Genomic DNA, 12,092 nt, shown 5'->3' with positions numbered 1-12,092 from the left:
AAGATACAGAAGATGTCCTGGTCATCCACTGCGCCTAGTCTCACCTCCAGCCGTCTTGACTCTTGTCTTGCCACCGGATCCAGATGGAAATTGGGAAGAGAGAGGCTGATACTGCGCAACTCTCCCTCGCTCTAATCCAAATCAAGCGCTAGTCTTGACACCATCATCCTGTTCAACGTTTGGCGATGGGCGAGCGACAAAGCAGCAGGTGTGGATATACTGGGAGCTGTAGTCACAGACCTGCACACAGGTGGCTCAGGTCTAATAGTTGTTTTCCATTGATCGAAGCAGCAATGAAACCCAGCATCTACCTGGGTGGCTGAGCAGTCCTCTTCAGGAATGCACTGCACACAATCCATAGAATGAGGAAGGGGCTCATAAGAACATAAGAAATAGGAGCAGGAGTAGGCCAACTAGCCCTTCGAGCCTGCCCCGCCATTCAATAAGATCATGGCTGATCTGTCGTGGCTCAGTTCCACATTCCCGCCCTCTCCCCATAACCCTTAATCCCCTCTCTTATCAAAAACCCATCAACCCGCGTCTTAAAAATATTTAGCGAGGCAGCCTCCACCACTTCAACGGGCAGAGAATTCCAGAGATTCACCACCCTTTGAGTGAAGAAGTTCCTCCTCAACTCTATTCTAAACCGCCCCCCCTTTATCTTGAGGCTATGCCCCCTAGTCCTACTATCCTTTCTGAGCGGGAAGAGTCTCTCCACCTCTATCCTATCCATCCCATTCATCATCTTATACGTCTCAATGAGATCTCCCCTCATTCTTCTAAACTCTAACGAGTACAAGCCTAATCTATTCAGCCTCTCCTCATAGCTCAACCCCCTCAACTCCGGCATCAGCCTAGTAAACCTCCTCTGCACTCCCTCCAAGGCCAAAATATCCTTGCGTAAGTACGGCGCCCAAAACTGCACACAGTACTCCAGCTGCGGCCTCACCAATGCCCTATACAGCCGCAGCAAGACCTCCCTACTTTTATATTCAATCCCCCTCGCGATGAAGGCCAGCATCCCATTCGCCTTACAAACAACTTACGCGTGAACTGTGCAAGTCCAGAGCCACCAGCGCAACAACTACAGTGCCTACACAAGTCTGTCCAATATGTGCCAGGACATTCCGTGCCCGAAGTCGCCTGATCAGTCATCTTCAGACACATCACATCCAGCCTCAAAATGATTAATGGTGTCGTGGTCCTCATCGATGACGACGGACAAACAACAACAGCTGCAGAAATGTTGTGGTGATCAAATGGTCAAAGGTTAGACAGCTGGGATTTTGAAAATGCAGTTTCAGTGAATTTGGGGATAGATTTCCTCCAGGGCTTGTACAGAGAGAGATGCGATAAAGTTAAAGTTTATTTATTAGTCACGAGTAGGCTTACGTTAACACTGCAATGAAGATACAGTGAAAATCACCTACTTGCCACACTCTGGCGCCTATTCAGATACACTGAGGGAGAATTTAGCATGGCCAATGCACCTAACCAGCACGTCTTTCAGACTGTGGGAAGAAACCGGAGCACCCGGAAGAAACCCACACAGACATTGGGAGAATGTGCAAAATCCATACACTCAGTGACCCAAGTCAGGAATTGAATCCAGGTCCCTGGCACTGTGAGACAGCAATGTTAACCACTGTGCCACCAGCCAAAAGTGAGGGGTAATACAAGGTGATCAGAGATGACCTCATCTGTCATTGATATGATGGGACTAGCAAGATGACCTGAGATAACAAGGTCCATGTGGCTGTGATTCTAGGTCGGGAGTTTACATGGAAAGAGAAATTTAGGGGCATTAAGAAGGCAGCGAACTCAGAAGAGAATATGATAAGTTGAAATTAAGTTTGAAATCTTGGAGGATGAAAAGTCAGTTTAAGGGCCTGTGGAGGGTGGTAGAAAACAAGGATTTTGAATGAGAGAGGGTGGAGCAGGGTAAAATGCTGAAAGGAAGAGGAAGTACCAGTGGAGTCAGGCCAAGGTGTGACTTGCTGCATTGCTCCATGACAGCCTTGAGGGGTGGGGGGACTTCAATCAAGGAGATGATGTCATTAACCCTCAGTCAGGTTTCTATTAAGCTGATGAATTTGATACAATCATCCACAGTAAGCACATGGATTGCAAGAACCTTGCTCTTGTGGAATGCAGCGAAGATCTACCAGGCTGATTTCGGGGTTGAAGAGAGAGTGGGCTGGGTAATGAGTGATGAGCTGATCAGAGGGTGCCAAGAAAGAGGGAAGTTGCAGGCGTCTCTCAGAAGGACTAAGCCTTGATAGGCAGCGAGAGAGAGCAAGGCAGATGGTTGGGGTAGGACATTGGGAGGGCAGAGCACCTGAGAGTGGAGACATGAAAGGCAGCATGATAAAAGGAAAGGGTCTAGGTGAAGAGCAAAAATGGAAATTAATTGATAGGCTCAGGATGGATGAAAGTTGTCTGGAATAGTGTACTCAACGCAATTCTCTAATATGTTTAACACGTATGCAATACAGCAGCTGAACTGCTTTTCCAATTAGGAGTAGTAAACTCAGTGAACTCAGATTGTGAATCAAACTTGTGACCTTCAGGCCCTGAACTCAGTACAGCACCAAGTAGCAGATTTAAAAACCCAGCTGCTGAATAGCTAATTCTCTGTTGAAATCAAATGAGTGGAATACAGTTATCTGATTAATACGGTACATTTTATATAAAAGCACACACATATACACAGTAATGACACAGTACAGACCTGATGTATCTGTAGTAAACTATTCAGGAATGATTCATAATTGCTTTTTATTCATTGCAAAAGTTGATAGAGATCAGCTGAAATCACCAGACAAGCCTAAATTCATTTAGCTTGATATCTTTAATACAATAAAGCGCATCCAACAAACCAATTCGAATAACAAAGCTCTTTTGATTTGTCTCCCAAAATTACAGGCCTTGACTTGCTGCTCATAATATTGACAGTAATCCAATTAATAGTAGATGGTTATCATCAGCATTATGATTGGTAAACCATAGTGTTGATACCTGTTACAGCATTCATTAACAGATGACCCGATGATTAAGAACATAAGAAATAGGAGCAGGAGTAGGCCATCTAGCCCCTCCAGCCTGCCCCACCATTCAATAAGATCATGGCTGATCTGTCGTGGCTCAGTTCCACATTCCCGCCCTCTCCCCATAACACTTAATCCCCTCGCTTATCAGAAACCCATCAACCCACGTCTTAAAAATATTTAGCGAGGTAGCCTCCACCACTTCAACGGGCAGAGAATTCCAGAGATTCACCACCCTTTGAGTGAAGAAGTTCCTCCTCAACTCCGTTCTAAATCGCCCCCCCTTTATCTTGAGGCTGTGCCCCCTAGTCCTACTGTCCTTTCCGAGCGGGAAGAGTCTCTCCACCTCTATCTATCCATCCCATTCATCATCTTATATGTCTCAATGAAATCTCCCCTCATTCTTCTAAACTCTAACGAGTACAAGCCTAGTTTATTCAGCCTCTCCTCATAGCTCAACCCCCTCAACTCCGGTATCAGCCTAGTAAATCTCCTCTGCACTCCCTCCAAGGCCAAAATATCCTTGCGTAAGTGCGGCAACCAAAACTGCACACAGTACTCCAGCTGCGGCCTCACCAATGCCCTATACAGCTGCAGCAAGACCTCCCTACTTTTATATTCAATCCCCCTCGCTATGAAGGCCATGGTGTGATCACCCATGTTGAAAGCCATTGTAACGTTGAGGAGGGCAAGGAGGATTAACTTTATCATGCCGCAGGCAAATTGGGAGCAGTGGACCTGAAGTGTGCCAACAGCTCGAGATAATTAATAATAAGAGTTGAACCTGAATTACCACAGCATTATTGAGTTCTATTTTCGTGTTTCTGTAAAAGTTTAGCAGTTCAAATATCCTTGTGGTTTTTCAAAATACTTTTCGCATGACATGGGGTCACCATAATACAGGTCGATGACCCTGCATATCAAATATCATTGTTTTTTGGATATGGTGGATGGTTTTATAGTCAAATGGATATCTTTCTTGTTGCAAACCCTCCCCATTTATCCAGGCTGGAGGCCATGCCCATACTGTGTACTTCCCCCTGTGGTACTGAGCTTTACAGGTTACAGTATCCAAGATGCAATCCACAGTCGGTGTGCAGTTAGCCCATCACAGCTGGGAGAGCAGCAGGTGGCCACCACAGTAGATTTCAGTCTCTGAACCACGGCAATAGGAATCAGCCAGAATTCCCATTGCTGGTCACCTGTCTCAACAGGATTGGGGCTGCCCATTTTGCCCCTCCTTCATCATCCCCCACAACGTCCAACAACGCTACAACTCATGGACAAGCCTCACTTGTGCAGAATGAGGTTATGGATGAACAAGGGATGCTGAAACCTATGGAACTGAACCTGAGCCAGCTTCATCAGGAACGGAGGAAACTAAGATAAAAACAACTGACTGCGGATGCTAAGGATGCAATGTTTTGAGTCAGGATGATGAAGAGTCATCCTGACTCAAAATATTGGCTCTATTCTCTTTCCGCAGATGCTGTCACTCCTGTTGAGACTTTTTAGCATTTTCTGTTTTTGTTCTGTTGAAGAAGGGGAAACTGTCGGTTCAGTAAAGCATTGGATCACTGCAGCCTCCAGCCCTTAGGTAAGGGAATGGACCTCATACAGGAGATGTCCTCACAACGAGCAGTGACAATGAGTGGTTGTGATTGACCCAATGTGCACAGGTATGTGACTATGAGTACACGGATCTGAGTGTACAAGAAATTGCGCACTGTTATCAACTAAGTGCAAATACATTCCTAATGTGTGCACGTTAAAAATTAACTGCAAAGGCTAACATTTGCATATGGTACTGACTCACACTGGGTATTGTTCCACACTGCCTGCATCCCCTGGCCATATTGCTTCCAGAAACTAGAGTGAATGTTAGCAAATTATTTTACCGTAGTGTTATCGGATGTTGAGCCTGATCTAGTCCCTATCCAGCTTCCACATATGTGCCTTCCTACAAGGGTCAGCTATGGTGGCAAATCCTGACTGAATATTTCCCTCCCCTCTCTCATTGGAGCACCGAGAACAATTGTAGCTCTCATTTTTACCCCACTGGGATCAGGTGACCCTACACAGACAGCTATTGAGCAGCAGCTTCTCTGTACTGTACAGCCCAGTCACACATGGAGTGGTGCTACAGTGGAGACTACATGGAATCAACTTTTCAGTCAAATAACATTCAACCTTTTAACTATCTCCACTCTCACCAACCCTGACTTAAATATTTAAATGACACATCCTTTTTTGTACTAACCCTAGTACAGGATACCACCAATTCCCCTTCCCCCCACAATTGGAATGTCTGTTCTACGTTATGGGAACTGTAGAATGGCTACCTGGGACCATCTTACTTTCAGATATCATTCTCAATGACCAGCAGTAACAATGCATAACAATTTCACACCTAGCTTGAAATGGGGATAAGCAAGCAGTTACCTAGCATGTCTCTGGTGAACGCATTGTTGGTTATTACTGGTGAGTTCCTCCATTGATTAATATATAACTCCAGAGAGAGACTATAATAACCAATGATTAGCCACATTCATACACAAATACTGCTGTGCTATTTGGGGATAGGCACTTAACTTTTATGATGTTCCTCTGTCCACTTTTAGTGGAGGCACATAGAATAAACAGCATAATGCTTCCAGTAACGTAGATAAATTAAATCATGGTGGTAAGCGTTGGCTATAACTGAAAATAGACATGGCTGCTGCAGCGTGTTTAAACACTTTGCTGCAGTTCAGGATGAATGGTTTCTTTCACTACTGGCTGTATGAGGGTTGCTTCAAATGTATTCAATCCAGTTCACAGAGGGCATGGAGCGACAACACAAAACTAGCAATCAGAGTAGTCGGACTGTGGGAAATAGAAGTAGGGAGCACTTTTCTAAGATTGCGTCTGAGGCACATTGTGAAGGGTACTTTACTGTTGATCTAACTGTGTTATGACACCGGTAGCACAGTGGTTAGCACTGCAGCCTCACAGTGACAGGGCCCCAGGTTTGATTTTTGTCTTGGGTGACTACCTGTGTGGAGTTTGCACATTCTCTCATGTCTGTGTGGGTTTCCTCCTACAGTTCTACAGTTAAATAGATTGGCCATGATAAATGTGTGAGGTTATAGGGATGGGGAGGGGGTGGGGTGGGGGGGGGGGGTGTGGCGGCCTAGATAAGATACTCTTTCAGAGAGTCGGTGCAGACCCAATGGGCTGGAAGGCATCTTTCTGCATTGTGGGGATTCTGTGGTTATTCTTGACTTGGCATTGGGGTCAGAAGCCCACATTAGGTGGGAAATAGTCATCTGGCAGTGATTTCCCCAAATTGATCAATCAGTGGGCAGAGGGCAAGCATGCAGCCAATTAAAGTTGGCAGGTGATTGGGTGGACTCTTGAATTTGGGGGCTAACAGGAGGCCCTTCTGCCCTGAACACACAACAGGTTGACTTTTTAGATGAGTATGAGGGTGCCACAAAACATCCTTTCTCCAACTTTATAAAAAATGTACTTAACAGTTAGGTCATCACTGTGAAGGGGAACCTTCTCAATGGTAGCTGCAGTGTGGCTGCAGTACACCAGGCAGGTGGGAGAGCCTCACAGCTGACCTGCAGCGCTAGCATTCCAGCCAGCCTCTCCCCCCTCCTCCAATTATGCTGTCCCATCCTCAGGAAAATGGCCCAGATGAGATGGAACTGGCAAACAAGTACACAGGCTGGCAACACAAATTTTCTTGCCCACTCGGGGACTAAGAATCAAGTCCTGGGTGATTGGATTAGAACATTCTCCAGCACTAGAATCCTTTGTTTAGCAAAAGAATCAATTCTCAAATTTATTATCTATTTAGAACAGAATCATATTTGGATTCTTACTGACATCAGTTCAGTCTCTTTAACTCCAGAGGAATCCCAGGATCCACTGGAATTAACAATACAGGCATTTTGTCTGTGGCATTTGGCACAACGTCTAAAAAATGATAGCAGCTCCTTTGGGAACCTTCTTTCTTTCCCATCCACAGCCGTTTGAATGCGAGTTAGTTGCTTGGTGCGATCAATCACTTATGGAGGTATGCATCCAACCAGAGCTCCCCGGAGTCTTTCAAGGAGCTATAATAGAACACAAATAAACAGTGAACATTCCTGAATATCTCCCTTCATGGGCTGCAAGCTAACTATGACTGCTTGCCAAGAGTTCATTATTCCACTCATTTCAGGTATTAACTTCTTTATGCAGAATGTTCAGATTGTGAAATGTGCTACTACATGGCGAGAAAGCTAAGTATGTACAAGAGGAGTGGTCATGATGTGGAGGTGCCAGTGTTAGACTGTGGTAAACACAGTGAGAAGTCTCACAACACCAGGTTAAAGTCCAACAGCTTTATTTGTACCTGATGAAGGAAGAGCGTTCCGAACGCTTGTGGGTTTACTCAAATAATACGAGAGGAGCAGAGCAGAAGGATGTGTTGATTTGGTGAGATGAAGTCGAACGGGAAGAGGGAGCACACACACACATTGGTTTTTGTGTGTGCTGTAAATTCTATGAGAGCACCACGCAGGGCATAACTCTTGGTGGAGCACTGGTGCATCGAGAGCCTACCCAAAGTTTCAACAGCTCATTACAGAACATCACTGCCTGCACTTTGACAACAGGACACTATCCTGCACACACTTAGGAACGGGCTTAAGCTCATGGCAGGGGGAACTGAGGGCAAACAGGCCTGGGAGAAAAAAAAATCCCATTTCTTCCCCCTTCCTATCATAATGGTGCTATCATTTCTGGAAAAATGGTTACAGGCCTGGAAATCTCCTGTAAATTAGCCAAGTAATCATTTTTCATGTGATTTGCTCAGATTGTAATGGGCAGCAACCTATTTGAACGCAGATGGCATCAGAGCTAATCCCATACCCTGGTCACCATCCACACAGGTATTTTTTCAGCAAGCATTACTGGCTAGTGATCTGGGGTTCAAACACCTCTCTAGTCCAGGGAACTGGGATTCTGGCTGATTCAGCACAGTGTACAGCTCCGTTCCTTTAAATGTTTCTAAGGCAGCTGTTGGGTTGTATCAGTGCTTACATCAGCTCCAATAACACAATTCTCTGGACCATACAACAGGGATAGGTTCTTATCTGACCAGCAATTGCTCTCTCATTTCTAACACTCCAACCTCCCTTGGTCTCAAACCATTCCCATTTTTATTATGACCCCATCCTACACACTCTTCCTCCTAGTATCAAAGTCAAGGCTCACAGCTTAGCACTGGACCTAAACACAGATTCAAAGCCCACTACAGCAGCTGGTGGAACTTAAAGTTGGTTAATGAGAAATCTGAAATTGAAAGCCAGTCTCAGAAATAGCGATCATGAAGCTGGTGCTGATTGAATTGTCCCTTTACGGAAGGAAATCTGCCACCCTTACCTACATATGACTCTGGATCCACATTCCTGACTCCCAACAGCCCTCATAAATGGCCTAATAAGCCACTTAAACCAAGGGCAATTAGGGAATCAGCAACAAGTGCTGGCCTTGCCAGTGGTGACTCATGAAAGAATACATTTAAAAAATGCCCTCAGTCTTCATCATTCAAGGCCTCAGAATTAATCTCCATCAGTCCTTCTTCTCCAACATGTAACTGGGTGCTAACACAATCCGAGTAAATTCACGTAATCCATGTCCAATTTAGCTCATTTTCATCTCTGCTCTTTTAAGCTCTGGTTATGTGAATCTGGTCATTCACCTGGCTTTCTCAATAGAAACACAGTGCCAATGATTGCATGTTTAATCTGACTAGCAGGGCTAATGAGGCAAGTAATCCTTCAGAATGCCTGATCACTTCACCATGACTCCAAAAAGAAGAACATGAGTTTTCCCGATTAAGAAGGACGATGGGAAAAGTTCTAAAAGATAGGAATGGAAGAAAAGCCTGGAAGTGAGGAGACGGTTCCACAGTCCTGCAATCCAAGCTGTGAAGAAATAAATTAGGGTTGGAAATGGTGCATTAAACTCTGACTTCAATGCAGCAAACATATAGTTTTCAGGAAAGGGTACTTGCAGCTTTGAATTGTTGATATTACTATTAGCTGAGTTCAATGGTGTATACTTACTGCACTATATCTGCGAAGGCTGTGAATAAAGGCTTGGACTGGTACTCCAGGCCATGTTTTGCACAGAGTGACTTTACCAATGGTGCCACCTTATGGAAGTTGTGCCTTGGCATTGTGGGAAACAGGCTGTAAACAAAGAGATGGAATTAGACAGGGAAGAGAAATTAAACACCATTGGGGCAAATTCAACTCAGTAGAAGTGCAAAATGAGTGGTAATGAATTGGCTGTCAGTTCTACACCTCAACTGTCGAAGCCTATTTATGTCGAAGCCTATTTTGTCTTCCCTCTCAGGTTGAATTTTAGGTCCCACTGACTCCAATCACACGTTGAAATTTATTTTCTGATGCTCACTAGCTTCAATGCCACAATGTGATTTGTTTCACATTGTGATCATAAGCATGTTACATCGGTGAAGTTGATTTAATATTACGATTATTACATAGTATTATTAGTTAGAATTGCTTAATAGATTAAGAAATCAGTGCAAACATTGAGTCCACAGAATATAGGCACACCCACTGCTGAATGCACAGGGAGAACATAACTGATTTCTTATATTACAATCATTTTCTACATTACAACATTGACTACACTTCAAAAGTATTTAATTGGCTGTAAAGCACTTGGAAAGACCAGTGGTCATGAAGGGCGCTATATAAATGCAGGCCTTTCTTTTAAGTAGCTGCTAATGCAACACATCACTCCTGACACAGGAGTACACCCTAACAACCCATCCCCAATGACTGTTTGGCCAATGCATACTCGATAATGGGATAAACTCTTACTTCATCATAACCCTATCCAAATAGCCATGATGTGGAGCTGTCAGCATCGGACTGGGAATGGGCACAGTAAGAAGCTTCACAACACCCGGTTAAAGTCCAACAGGTTTATTTGGTAGCACAAGCTTTCGGAGTGTTGCTTCTTCATCAGGTAAGTCCTTCACCTGATTAAGGGGCAGCTCTCCGAAAGCTCGTGCTACCAAATAAACTTTTTGGACTTTAACCCGGTATTGTGAGACTTCTTACTCTATCCAAATAGAGCAGCTCCCTCTGTACACCAATCCGAGTCATATAGTTGCAGAATCAACTGCGCCCACTCTCTGGCCTGGACTCTTTGGTCTATCATGCCTCGCTACCACTCCCAATGAGGACGGAGAATTTGTCACTCAGCCAAATCTCCATTTACAGCAGTGCGGTCGGAGAATCCCAGTGGCCTTTGTATAACAACACAGGATGGACACTGTACAAAAGGTCTGACCTACTGAAGGCTGGTATACTCACTGATGCTCAATCTGGAAGTTCAAGTGGCCTGTGAACCAGTCATTGAAGAGAGACTGATGGACGTTACACGTGGCATGCAACTGCAAGAGAAAACAAAAGGGTTAGTGGTCTGTTATAGTTACAAGTCTCATAAATTCTGGGGCGCAGACACTAAATATAGTAAAATCTCATCAGCTGCTAATATGATGAAGAGTCAATGTGGTGGTGGAATATCCTACACACTGGCAAACTGCCTTTTCTTCACCAGATGGACAGATCCATTCATTATGGGAAAAAAATAACAAAAGAGCTATCCCTAAGGAGAGATTATTTATCTTTGAACATCTGGTTTGAAATAGTCCAAGATAATGGGATAGAATTCTCTGTTAGCTGCAAATAAAATGAACCTGGCCAGTCTCAATTCGGTTTGTCCTGGATACGATCACAGAACAAAGCTGTGACCAGAAACACAAAGGGACTTGGAAGTCATTGTTCAAGATTCCCTAAAGGTTAACGTGCAGGTTCAGTCGGCAGTTAGGAAGGAAAATGCAATGTTAATATTCATGTGGAGAGGGCTAGAATACAAGAGTGGGGATGTACTTCTAAGGCTGTTCTTAGGCTCTGGTCAGACCCCATTTGGACTACTGTGAGCAGTTTTGGGCCCCATATCTAAGAAAGTATGTGCTGGCCTTGGAAAAGATCCAGAGGAGGTTCATAAGAATTATCACAAGACTGTGTCATATGAGGAATGGTTGAGCACTCTGGGTCTGTACTCATTGGTGTTTAGAAGGATGAGGGGCATCTTATTGAAACTTACAGGGTACTGCAAGGCTTGGATAGAGTGGATGTGGAGATGATGTTCCCACTAGTAGGAAAAACTAGAACCAGAGGGCACAACCTCAGGCTAAAGGGATGATCCTTTAAAACAGAGATGAGGAAGAATTTCTTCAGCCAGAGTATGGTGAATCTGTGGAACTCTTTGCCACAGAAGGCTGTGGAGGCCAGGAGACAGAGATAGATAGGTTCTTGATTGATAAGGGGATCAGTGGTTATGGGAAAAAGGCAAGAGAATGGGAATGAGAAAAAAAAACATGATTGATTGGCACAGCAGATTCAATGGGCCGAGTGGCCTAATTCTGCTCCTATGTCTTATGGTCTTATGGTCTAATTAACATGGGACTGGAGCCACGTGTAGGTCAGACTGGGTAGATAAAGGTGGCAAGTTCTAGTTATGAAAATCCAGCAGCTTTTATCGCCAGTTTTTGCTAACGGCTCACAAATGACTAAATTACCAAGAACTTTACATCATAAATATTCATAATGGAATTCTAAATCCAGACACCTGATTGCCAATCCAGTATGGAAACCATTACACTGATTCTCCATGTCTCTCTCTCCCTCCCTAATCCTCCATATCTGGAGCTGCTGCCTCATCCTTCTTCAGTTCAAACTATCTAGAATAGCGCCTGACCTGTAATTCCTTAATTTTCTGCTACAGTTTCCAATCTCCTGTCCTTTGTTTCATGGTTCAGCTCAGGAGGACATTCACTAGCTTGATTCATGTTAATTACAATATTTTGTGAACAATATGCTTGACTGACAGGTACAGACAGTCATTGTAGAGATAGCCCATAGAGATCATTAAAGTACTGTAGGTACTGTGTAGTAATACAGTACC

General features: G+C 44.2%; 1 protein-coding gene across 2 annotated transcripts in view; it reads right to left on the bottom strand.

Annotated features, from left to right (window-relative positions):
- Positions 1-6,206: 6,206 nt before the first annotated feature.
- LOC145343868 (acyl-CoA (8-3)-desaturase-like) overlaps positions 6,207-12,092 on the bottom strand; it is a 59,293-nt gene continuing 53,407 nt past the window's right edge. For both annotated transcript variants that reach the window (XM_080190339.1, XM_080190340.1), the window contains 3 exons: positions 10,436-10,515; positions 9,152-9,277; positions 6,207-7,153 (listed from right to left, as the gene is read on the bottom strand). In XM_080190339.1, coding sequence (XP_080046465.1) covers positions 7,102-7,153; positions 9,152-9,277; positions 10,436-10,515 — 258 coding nt within the window. In that variant the 3' untranslated portion in view covers positions 6,207-7,101. The remainder of the gene's footprint in view (positions 7,154-9,151; positions 9,278-10,435; positions 10,516-12,092) is intronic.

Source organism: Carcharhinus amblyrhynchos, chromosome 6 (assembly GCF_965287045.1).
Source record: "Carcharhinus amblyrhynchos chromosome 6, sCarAmb.v2.hapA, whole genome shotgun sequence".
NCBI classification, from domain to species: Eukaryota; Metazoa; Chordata; class Chondrichthyes; order Carcharhiniformes; family Carcharhinidae; genus Carcharhinus; species Carcharhinus amblyrhynchos.
Note: the sequence above shows the minus strand (reverse complement) of the source record. Positions and strands in the feature narration are given on the sequence as shown.